General features: G+C 40.8%; 1 protein-coding gene across 20 annotated transcripts in view; it reads right to left on the bottom strand.

Moving 5' to 3' along the window:
- rubcnl (rubicon like autophagy enhancer) overlaps positions 1-12,385 on the bottom strand; it is an 83,790-nt gene that overhangs the window by 50,068 nt on the left and 21,337 nt on the right. For 15 of the 20 annotated variants that reach the window (XM_051403242.1, XM_051403243.1, XM_051403244.1 and 12 more), the window contains 5 exons: positions 4,673-4,770; positions 3,872-4,229; positions 1,342-1,387; positions 1,110-1,215; positions 447-583 (listed from right to left, as the gene is read on the bottom strand). The exons of 1 other annotated variant lie outside the window; for it this stretch is intronic. In XM_051403242.1, the coding sequence (XP_051259202.1) occupies positions 447-583; positions 1,110-1,215; positions 1,342-1,387; positions 3,872-4,229; positions 4,673-4,770 (745 nt within the window). The remainder of the gene's footprint in view (positions 1-446; positions 584-1,109; positions 1,216-1,341; positions 1,388-3,871; positions 4,230-4,672; positions 4,771-12,385) is intronic. 4 more of the 20 variants (XM_051403254.1, XM_051403252.1, XM_051403248.1 and 1 more) reach the window with 4 other exon arrangements.

Raw genomic sequence — 12,385 nt, 5'->3', positions numbered from 1 at the left:
CAGCTGTGTGCTTGGCCACCAAGTGGTATTTCAGACTGGACGTGCTGCGATGATAGCTCAGTTCACAACAACAAAACACACAGATCACTTTGGTCTTATCAATGGAACCATTTGGCAACTTTTTAAAAGTAAACTTTCCATTCAGAATATTATTGGCATCCATGTCGGCGTCTCGTGCTCGCCATCCACTCAAAACGTAACGTCTACTACTCTTAAACAAGTGTGTGCGGCGTGCCTGTTGTTTTGTTTCCGGTCTAGCTAGATCCGGTGTAGTTGTTGCAACAGCATGTGAAAAAAACTACAAAGTGTGCTAGGCCAAAAAGAACGTTAATCTCGTGATAAAAAAATGTACGCCGTTAAAATGGGTTAGCGTTAACGCCATTAATAACGTGTTTAACTGACAGCACTATATATATATATGTGTATATATCAGATGCAACGAAGACCTGGGGCTTGGTTGAACAGTGAAGATGATCTGGAAACGTGGTGGGGCCCAGCTCAGTGATCCTCTCATCCTGGTCCTCAGTCTGATCTCCTCTGTTAGGCTGTCACTGCTCACCGCCATGTTTCCGGTACCTGGCAACTGCCAAAGATGAGACAAAAGGCTGTCAGAGAGCAAAGGTAAAAAATATTATACAATGAATTTTATTTTATTTTTTGTCATATCAAGCTAAGTTTGTCTGTCAGCAGTGGTAAACACATTCCATGGTTCCAGCTTCACAAATGTGAATAATTGCCACTTTAATTATTTTGATTTATTTTTAATAATTTTGGACTGTTGGTTGGACCAAACCAATCAGTCGATTAATGGTGAAAATAATCTGCAGATTAATTTGTCCTATACAACCAACAGTAAAATCCTGCAGTAATAATAATCATGACAAAATGTGACAGTCACTGTCAGCCTCTTTTTCTTTGGCATTAAGTACTTTTAGTTTTGAGCATTTTACACTCAACATTTAATACTTTAAGTAAATTTCTTGATTATACTTACATACTTACAGTGAAACTTACAATAAAAAACAATAAGTTATAGAGTCTCCATCACACTAAATTAAAACAATTATAAAGCCATAATTTTCATATTTGGTTGCTGTACATGTTCTCACCTCCTGTAGCGAGCTATGGAGGCTTTGCCCACCATGTTGAGGCTGGTTGGAAGGAAGCCAGCTCCTCCTGAACTCCAGCACCAGCTGCTGGGCCAGCCACTCTGCACTGCATTATGGGAGACCACAGACTGACTCAGGGATCACACAATCAGAACAAATGTATAGATTTGGACACATAGATACGTTTAGACCTTAACTATAAGTTATTTATGGTTTGTTTGTGAGTTCTTACTTTCTGGGAGAATCTCTCTGTGTCAGTGTAGTGTCTACTCCACTTTCTGGAATGAAAACGCATAAAATGATATTCAGGAATGTATTAATTATTGTTTACCTAGAGAAAAATAATTCCTACAGTTAGTTATAATACATTCCCTTACTCATTCGTCAATGTTAGAGTCCACATGAAATAGAAATCAGAGTGCTATTTGCTTATGTTTTTTAGTTGCTAACTAACTAATGGCATCCCACGGTTGGAATGTTTAGCAACAAGTCCATCTGGAAACTCCCCTCTGTACCGCTGTCATTAAATTGTCCTCTGTCTGTCTGAGAGGCCATGTTTACTGGGAGACTGCTGAGCCCCGTATTGTTGCATGCTAACAGCAGCTCCTTTAGCAGTTAGCTGAGTTGAGGCAGATCAGCCAGAAGACCTCAGATAGAAAACAAGAAAGTATTTCTTCCTTAAAATATGATCCAGTTTTACCCAAATCCCTAATAAAGTTATGTTTTTGTACGGTAGAGAGAGCCATGCTGTTGCTACCTTGCTAACTAATTAACCTTAGCTCTTTATTGCTTAAAGTGGAAGCGTGACGAGTGAATGTCTTACTATTATTGGTTGAAATTGGTTGGTTAGCGCTTAGGTTTTAAAAAAATATTTCATTTTGATATAAAAATACAGTTGTTCGTTTTTTTGGCATACATTGTTTAGTAGGGATACAGTACGACTAGGTTAAAAAGGGGGTTACACAGGCATTTTTCATTTCATTTGGACTTCAATATGCACTTTATCCCAGATATTTCATTTGTAATAAAGTGCTGGTACATAAAAATACTGTCTTTGCCTGGTTCTGTTGCCGGCTAATGGCAGATACAGCTAGGATGATTATGAACCAAGTGTGAACCTATCGTGACGTCACCCATTGGTACCTGTAGACTCAAGTTTGGCGACTGGCCACTGCCATGACAGTAAAACGGAGCCAGTGCGAGCCAGCGAACATGACATACTGCAAGTTGGTCTACGCTCACTGGCTGAGCAGTTCATATGTCAATTATAAGGTAGCCCCGCTGAAAAGCATAACAGCTTTATCGTCTATTTTACTATAAATGGGACCATAATTGACTAAATGAACATCAAAATGTATGGAAGCTGTTAAACTAGCGACGGAGACCCTAAACTCATCAGCAAACTGATTACTGAGCTCATAAATTAAGTGAGAAGTCGGCTCATTCTCCATTAAAGTGAATGGGATCGCTGTGTTATTGCAGCCAATGGAGCTCCCTCTGCTGTAATTTACATAGAATGCAGGTTTTGAGACACTTTCGCGTTAGCTTCACTTTTCAGACCCGGAATCTCTTTCCATTAAATATACTGTCAATGTGATGAACACAGTTAACATTGTAACAGCTAACCATCAGTATGTTAGCATTAACATTGTGTGCATGTCAACTTTGAGGACACTTGCTGACTAATATATCCCACCCACTGACAGGTGCCCTGGTAACCAGTGCTCAGTGTTATTCACTTCACCTCTCAGTGGTCATAATGTTGCCACTGATATATATATACATATTTATATTGCTAATAATATTGTTATTATTATTATTACTATTACTATTACTACAGTTACTATTATTACTATAATCACTGTCATCGTCATCATCTTCTTCATGTTCATCAGTATCACCATCAGTCACTACTATTAGTGTAGTTATTGCTGTGCAACTTTTGTCTCTTACGTCGTCACCTCTGTCTCTGTCCTTCGGTCTTTACCCCATTTCTCTCTCTCTCTCTCTCTCTCTCTCTCTCTCTCTCTCCCTCTCTCTCACCCCCCAACTGGTCGAGGCAGACGACCACCCACCTAGAGCCGGGGTCTGCCCGAGGTTTCTGCAGCTTAAAAGGCAGTTTTTCCTTGCCACCATCGCCAAGTGCTTGCTCGTGGTGGGAACTGTTGGGTCTCTGTAAATAACTTTCGGTCTAGACCTGCTCTATTTTTAAAAGTGTCCTGAGATAACTTCTGTTATGAATTGGCACTATACAAATAAAATAAAATGTCATTGAATTGAATTGAATGTAGCCTGAGAAGAAAATTTCTGGGACAAAAAAAGTCAACAAAGATGCTAGAAAACGTTTTGCTATGAGTGCAACAGCTGAAGGAAACTCAGATGAATGCATCAATATTTGTTGGGATTTCTATGTTGCTCGGTCTGTTGGTCCAAACTGAAATATATCAACTGAATGGATTGCCATGAAATTTGGTTCATACATTAATGTTTCCCATCAGGATGAATCCTCATCAGGTCAACATTTTGGACAAATATATTCCTAGGAATATAGGACAAATACAGGATTTGAAGAGTGAGAGAGACATGTCCCCCCCATCCCCCACTGAAATGATCCAAGCAGTTATTTTGGAATTTGGGGGATTTAGATAACAAAACAAAGGAGTGTGTCTTTAAAATATACTTAACACATAAAATACTTTATTTTACTTCCGTCACTCTCCTTTATTATATTTATATGTAGATATAATTCAAAATAATTTTACCTTCGAATCCACTGTCAGTGGAGAGGACAGAGAAAGTCTTTGGTGGATGTTCAGCTTCGTCATTCCTGTCTTCCTCCTCTTCTTCATCCTGTGTGTGTTGGTGCGTGTGTACATAAGAGGAGTGTGTGTTTCTGTGTGACGTCTTCATGTTTTTATGTGAAGGTCTGCCCTCTCTACAGGTCTGTGTGTGCCTGCATGCTCTGTGTATGTCCTCTGCCAAGCTTGTGTGTCTGCACATCTTGCACTTTGTGTGTTGGTGCACGTCCATCATGGGAGTCCATCGATCAGAGCTCAGAGTCCATTTTACACCTTCCAGCACCTCCAGCACCATGTCCACCACAATGAAATGAGCATTTTCCTGCACACAGTCATTCATACAGACAGTGGCAAAACAGCTTGTTATCATCATACATTATTATTATATGCACTGCTGTTTGGTGATGTATGGTTTAGCTTTGGGTACGAAAAAGTTGCAGTGATTGGTTAAACTTGCAAGGCCGCAGAAATTACAAAGATTGGTTGAATTTGCTGTTAATTGTTGTGATTGCAACTTCCTGGAGGGACTGATTTGCCTTTAAAGCAGAAATGGGAACACCACAGTAGAGTACAAGTTCTGCCTTCCAGCTGTGAATCATCCAAGAAACATTTACAAGACCAACCGCAAACCTTAGCTCCACAGAAATCCAGTTATGGAAAGTAATTAAGTTACATTTCCTTAATATTGCGATACTTGGATTAGGTTACGTACTGCATTTTTTAGCTCCCAAACCATGGAACTGGAAACAAAAGTAGATAACACACCTTTTCCACCTCACAACTGGTCTTAAAGGTGTCTGCAGAAAATTCTGGGATACTACTGCAGCTTCTCTCTTTGCTGTCTTGTGTTGAGGCGGGGAGGCCTGAGAGAACATACACACACGTAAAAAGAGTACAGCTTAATTTAACAGTGAAATCAACATTGAATCAAATGTATTCCTCTGACAAGCTGAAAAACTCTCTCTGCTCTCGACACAACAGCACTCAGCGCACCACTGCAAACAAAGTCCTGCATACAAAACTCCAATAAGAAGTGTAATCTGTGCAAAAGATTTACAAATCACATCACACAGACAGTTCATTTAGGTTACTCAGGCACGGGCTGTAGTGAAGCACCAACTACTGCAGAGAGAAACTCCCTCAAGACAGCAACAAGGCAAAAAGATTACAGAGGGTTTGTTATTTTAGACTTCATTCTGTAAACAGTGTCTGTGTTTTGAACGAGACTTGTGTGATGTTACTGGTTGTTAATACGCATTCAGAAAAATTACTGCTTTTTCTGTTAGCATTTAATGGGCTATTTTATTGTATCTATAACTCGCCTTGAATTTGTCTCTACCACAACAGAAGGTCTTGTCAAATTGCTGCGGTAAAGACATGTTGCAGAAATTACGTTTTTGCTAGTATTGCAGAAGAATGCAGCTGGCAAAGGTCTGCTGTGTTAAATTTGATTATTAGCATAAACACACACTAATATTAATTAATTTTTTTAATGTAGTTCAAAATTCACCATTGCGGTAAAATCTGACCTGCCCAGTCCACAGGTAACCGGGAACATCGGGGAAGGTCTCATTTTCTAATTTACATTACAACCTGTTCCAAGTTGTAAAATGATCAGAATCAGAATCTTACATATTAAACTTTTTCTTTGATTGTAAGCCCTTCTTCCCAAAATATGTGATTCATTTGATTATATTGAAAAATGTCACTTAAATAAGCCAATATTTTTAAAACGGTTCAAATTACCTCATATCAAGGATAAAGGGAATGCTTTTATCATTAAACCAAGATTAATTAATTATAGATACATTGAATGCAGTAGAAAAAAGGCAAAAAGTGTGTACAAAGACACAATTTGTTTTTATGTTCATTTAATATGTTGTTGTAAATTTGCTCCGGGTACTTGCTCAAGTACTTGAGGTTTCTTGTTTCTTTTTTAAAAATTCTATGTTATTCCAGAGATTGGAAACCAGGTGATCTAGAGCGGCTCCTAGAAACAGCACATTAAGCAGTGAGCTGATTTGTAAGTTATGTTACCCCTCACCTGTCTCATCAAGTCCACCAGTATTTGTTTTAGTGAAGTAAGAAGTTATTTATTCCATGTTTTGAACAACAAAACTTGTACGATGTTATACTGTGGTGAAATAAAACCGATTTTTTTGTTGTAGATATATAATTAATATTTAAAAGAACATGCTTTATTTCATCTTTTTTCAATGTCAGATTGTAAATGCATTTTGTTGATAAAGTTTAAAATGTAAAAAAAAAGATTGATGTGAACATTCTTTGATGATGTCACAGTTTCAGGAATTTGATGATGTCACAGTCCAAGTTTAAAGGCAGCGGCATGTGATGATGTCACAGCTCAAGATCAAAGTCGTGGAATGTGATGATGTCACCAAGTGCCTTTTATGCTGGGTTCTTTGAAACCATTAATATGTATATATACAAGAGCCAGTGTACACTCAGCACATCGTGAACACTTGAGATACTTGAGCTGCGCTTACTCAAAGCTCAAATACACACGAAATAGAAATGTTTAGCAGAAAGGTAGGAATAACGAAAGATGCGAGTCTCTTCAAGGCCCGGTGGGAGATGCAGCTGGCAAAAACAGAGGAACATTTGTATTTGCATGCTGCAGAGGTGGCTGGCTCTCAGGGACAGTCTCAAATAGACAAAATGCAGACCAGTCACCAGAATAGCAGGGTCTATGAATTCAGCAGTGCCGATTTTAGGAAACAAATCGATAGGGATAATGGGGCACTGATAAAACTGGAGAAAAGGAAACAAGTCATGGCTGAAAATCGTAAGCATGACAATATTATGCAGTCTAGATGGGAAAATTGTCTGAAGAAGGATCAGGAGATCCTCCTCAAGAGAAGCCTCGAAAAGCAGTCTGTGGCACAGTATCAGGTGAGTCAGATGAAGGAAAGGGAAGTGCTGAAACAGGAAGAGAGACTGCAGGACCAGAGAGATGGACAAATGCTCCGGAGGCTCGATGAACAACATGCGCAGGAACTAGCAAATCAGGCAGAACAACAGAGGGAGTCAAAGATGAGGAATTTGAAGCAGCGACTGGATGATATCCATGAAAGACACCTCTATGCGGAGAAACAGAGGGAAATAATTAGGAGAGAAGAGCAGAAAGCCAGACTTGCTCAGATTGAATCTGAGCAAAAGCTGCTCCAAAGAAAAAATGAACAAGTAGAAAGGTTCAGGAGGCTCCAGGTACCCAAACAGATTGTTTATGACAAACTGGCAGCCTCAAAGAAGAAGCAGGCTACTGCTGTGGCTCTAATGGAAGAGCAGAGGATTGTCAAGTATGTGGTTGAGAGAGAGGCTGAACTAGCAAAGCAGAAGAAGGAGAGGGGGGAGACAAGGGCTGCAGAGCTTCAGTCTGTTTCAGCCTACAGAAAGACAGTCATAAAGGATAAAGAGCTGAAGAAAAAGGCAGAGCAGCAGAGGAGTGTGGGCTTTCTTCAGGCTGCAAAAGAGGCTGACAGGTTGTCTCTAGCTGAAGAAAAGCTGAAGGCTCAGAAGATCAGAGAGGAGAGACTCAAAGTAGATAAGGTCAATGTCTCTTTGGCAGGTGAAAAACATGCCAAGCTTCAGCAGCAGAAAAGGGATCAATTTTCTGCAGAGAAGAGTGCAGAATCAACTGCTGTGAAGGGGTCACACCTCCAGCAGGATGTTCAGCCTGAACACAAGAAGCTAGGGAGAAAACAGCGTCAGAGGCTGCAGCTCAGCGTTGAAGACCCCAATAAGATAGCCTTGGGGCAAGTCCTCCTCCCACCCATTTCCAAAGCAGCTAAAGACATTTTAGCTGCCAACAACGCAACCAGGAAAGGGTTTGGGAAATTCTTTAGTGGTGAGGGGTCCAGTTACCTCTCTGCAGATACCAGTGAGCCACTGCTCAGATATTCTAAGGCTAAACCTCAGAATATTAAACTGCTTCAGGGTCGCAACAAACTGGAGCCCATACAGACCAGGAATAACACTGTGAGACAAACCTGCCTCCCCTCTGCACCGATCTTCATTATGCCCCAGTACGCCCCTGAAGAGTCATCCACCGACCTCCCAGCCATCCGAATTACAATCAAACGGAAGCTCTAAAACAAGTGTAGGGTTACTATGATAAGTCACAACAGTACCATTTGTTGGTACAACAGTGGTTTAACTGTATTAGTGTAATCAATTAATTTTGGTTATCAAAGTTTATTAATTATCAAAAGATAATAGAAAATGACTTTAATTAGAATTAAAGATCATCTGGGCCAACCTTAAATAAGGGAACGATAGCCAATAATTCAATTCAATTCAATTCAATTAAATTTTCTTTGTATAGCGCCAATTCATAACAGAAGTTATCTCAGGACACTTTTAAAATAGAGCAGGTCTAGACCGAACTCTTTATAACATTATTTACCATGACCCAACCATGAGCAAGCATTTGGGGAAAGGGGCAAGGAAAAACTGCCTTTTAAGAGGCAGAAACCTAGGACAGATCCTTCGGCTCTAGGTGGGTGGTCGTCTGCCTCGACCAGTTGGGGTGAGAGAGAGACAGAGAGAGAGAGACAGACAAACAGACAGAGAGAGAGACAGACAAAAAGACAGACAGGTGCACAGCAACAACAGTAGCAACAACTACACTAATAGTAGTGACTGATGATGATGAACATGAAGAACATGACGACGACGACGACAACAGCAATGATGGGGGACAATGAGCAGCGACAACAGCAACAACAGTAACCGTAGCAATAATAATACTTATAATGATAATAACACTAATATCAGTGATATTAGCAATGGCAGTCAAGCAGGACCATGGCAGGAGGCTCCACCAGGATCCATGAGAACCTGTGAGACGAGAAAGCACAAGAACTCCGGGGAAGAAGTGAAGTTAGTAATATGCATTAAAGGGACATGAATGAGTGCAGAAAGAGAGGGAGAGGAAGAGGAGCTCAGTGCATCATGGGAAATCCCCCCGATAGTCTAGGCCTATAGCAACATAACTAATTGATTGATCAGTCTTAAAAAAATACACTAAACTATTATTTGAGAAATCGGATTAATAATTAGATTAATAACTATAACCAAAATCATTATTAATAGTTAAAGTGGAAGGCTTTGGAGTTCTGCATAGAAGAGACTGGTATCACCCGCTCTTGTACGAAATTAAATAGGCCAGCATATAAAAATACAATTAATTAGATACCATACCATGTGCGTCTGTATTCAAACCCATTTTAGGACACCATGTAGGCTCAGTGGTTAGCACTGGTGCCTTACAGCCAGGTTTTGGTTCAGGCCAGACTTTTTTGTGTGGAGTTTGCGTGTTCTCCACATGTGTGTGGGTTTACACCGGGTGCTCCGGTTTCCTCCAAAAAACAAATATGTACATGGTAAATAGAGCAGGCAGACACCCTCTCCACATTTATGGGTAGGCTTAAGACCTCCAAATTCCTCTATGATAAAGCTTATGGTTAGGGCTGGCTCAGGTGAGCCCTGAACCATCTCTTAGTTACGTTGCTATAGACCTAGACTGCTTGGGGACTTCCCATGATGCACTGAGCTCCTCTCTTCCTTTCCCCTTCTTTCTGCACACATTCATGTCCCATTTATGCATGTTACAAACTTCACTTGTGCGTTTTTAATTCTCGTAGGTTCTTATGGATCCTGGTGAAAATAACTCAGAAAAAACTAAACTCTTGTACTTGGCCCCAAAAACCTCAGACACTCACTGTCTAAAGACTCTAAATGACATTGCCTTGGCTTCTAGCACCACTGTCAGGAATCTTGGAGTTATCTTTGATTAGGACATGTCCTTTAATTCCCACATATAGCAAACCTCTAGGACTGCCTTTTTTCACTTTTCACAAAAATTAGACACATCCTGTCACAGACAGATGCAGAAAAACTGATCCATGCATTTCTTACTTCTAGGCTGGATTAATGCAATTCCTTATTATCAGGTTGCCCCAATAAGTCCATTAAGACACTCCAATTAATTCAGAACGCTGCAGCACAGGTACTGACAGGAACAAGGAAAAGAGATCATATGGTAAATGGACCTGTACTTGTATAGCGCCTTTCTAGTCTTCCGACCACTACATGCCACATTCACCCTTTCACACACATTCACAAAGTGATAGCAAAGCCCATCGAACAGAAACGAATGCATTCATACACATTCACACAGCATTAGGGAACAACCCGCTCTGCCTCTACGCCACAGCCGCCATATCTCTCCTGTACTAGCTTCTCTGCACTGGCTCCCTGTAAAATTTAGAATATAATTTAAAATCCTCCTCCTCACCTACAAAGCTCTTCATGATCAGGCCCCTTCAAATCTTAAATAGCTCATAGTACTCGGGCGACTGTGGTGCAGAGGCAGAGTGGGTCGTCCACTAATCGGGGAAGAATCGAAGTATCCTTGAGCAAGATACTGAACCCCAAATTGCTCCCGATGCTGTATATTGGTGTATGAATGTGTATGAATGAGTTAGTTTCTGTTCGATGGGCTTTGCCATCGCTATGTGAATGTGTGTGAAAGGGTGAATGTGGCACGTAGTGCAAAAGCGCTTTAAGTGGTCGGAAGACTAGAAAGGCACAATAGAAGTACAGGTACATTTACCATTGTACCAACAACCTTCCGATTAGGGGACGACCCGCTCTGCCTCTGCCTCTGCACCACAGCCACCCAAGTACTATGAGCTCTTTAAGATATGAAGGGGCCTGACCATGAAGAGCTTTGAGATGAGGAGGAGGATTTTAGATTATATTCTAAATTTTACAGGGAGCCTGTGCAGAGAAGCTAGTACAGGAGAGATATGGCGGCTGTGGCGCAGAGGCAGAGCGGGTTGTTCCCTAATCAGAAGGTTGTGGGTTTGACCCCCGGCTCCTCCTGCCACATGTTGAAGTATCCTGAGCAAGATATTGAACCCCAAATTGCTCCTGCTGTGAATGTGTATGAATGAGTTAGTTTATGTTTTTTTTTTTTTTCTGTTCAATGGGCTTTGCCATCACTATGTGAATGTGTGTGAAAGGGTGTATGTGGCACATAATGTAAAAGCGCTTTAAGTGGTCGGAAGACTAGAAAGGCACTATACAAGTACAGGTACATTTACCATTACCCTATTACCCCAATAGAACACTACGTTCTCTGGATGCAGGGCTACTTGTGGTTCCTATAGTCTCTAAAAGTAGAACAGGAGCCAGAGCCTTCAGTTACCAAGCTCCTCTCTTGTGGAACCAGCTTCCAGTTGTGGTTCGGGAGGCAGACACCCTCTCCACATTTAAGAGTAGGCTTAAGACGTTCCTCTTTGATACTGCTTATAGTTAGGGCTTGCTCAGGTGAGTCCTGAACCATCCCTTAGTTATGCTGCTCTAGGCCTAGACTATCAGGGGATTTCCCATGATGCACTGAGCCCCTTTCTTCTTCTCCCTCTCTTTCTGCACTCATTCATGTCCAATTAATGCATGTTATTAACTTCACTTCTTCCCCGGAGTTCTTGTGCTTTCTCGTCTCGCAGGTTCTCATGGATCCTGGTGGAGCCAGCTGCTTGACTCCCATTGCTAATATTACCGATATTATTGTTATTATTATTATTACTATTATTATTACTACAGTTACTATTATTACTATAATCACTACTCATTGTCCCCCATCGTTGTTGTCGTCGCCATCATCTTCTTCATGTTCATCGTCATCAGTCACTACTATTAGTGTAGTTGTTGCTACTGTTCTTGCTGTGCACCTGTCTGTCTCTCTCTCTCTCTCTCTCTCTCTCACTCTCTCTCTCTCTCTCTGTCTCTCTCCCTCTCACCCCAACTGGTCGAGGCAGACGACCACCCACCTAGAGTGAAGGGTCTGTCTGAGGTTTCTGCCTCTTAAAAGGCACTTTTTCCTTGCCACCGTCGCCAAGTGCTTGCTCATGGTGGTACTGTTGGGTCTCTGTAAATAATGTTACAAGGAGTTTGGTCTAGACCTGCTCTATTTGAAAAGTGTCCTGAAATAACTTATGTTATAACTTGTTATGAATTGGTGCTATACAAATAAAATTTAATTGAATTGAATTGGTGGTCCCTGCTGCCATGGTCCTGCTTGACCCACACTGCTTATATTATTAATTATCATTAGTCATGTTAATATCATCATTATTATTAGGGACCGAGCACTAACAAAAGTGCAAGGACCCTCTTGTTTCACTAGGAATTATTATTATTATTATTATTATCATTATTATTATTATTTTCTGCCCCTACAAACGCGTATTTGGAGGCTTACACATGCTCAAAAACTCATGGTGAAAAATTTTATATTCTATGTGTCAATTTTGGGTTGGCCACTAGGTAGCGCTATTGTCAAGAAATGTTATTTAAGCTAATAACTCCCACGTCGTTTGTCGCACATTCAAAAAACTAATATCCACGCGTTCGGTGAATGGAGCTGAATCTCACCATATAGGCCACGCC

This window comes from Dicentrarchus labrax, unplaced genomic scaffold (assembly GCF_905237075.1).
Source record: "Dicentrarchus labrax unplaced genomic scaffold, dlabrax2021, whole genome shotgun sequence".
Lineage (NCBI taxonomy): Eukaryota > Metazoa > Chordata > Actinopteri > Moronidae > Dicentrarchus > Dicentrarchus labrax.
Note: the sequence above shows the minus strand (reverse complement) of the source record. Positions and strands in the feature narration are given on the sequence as shown.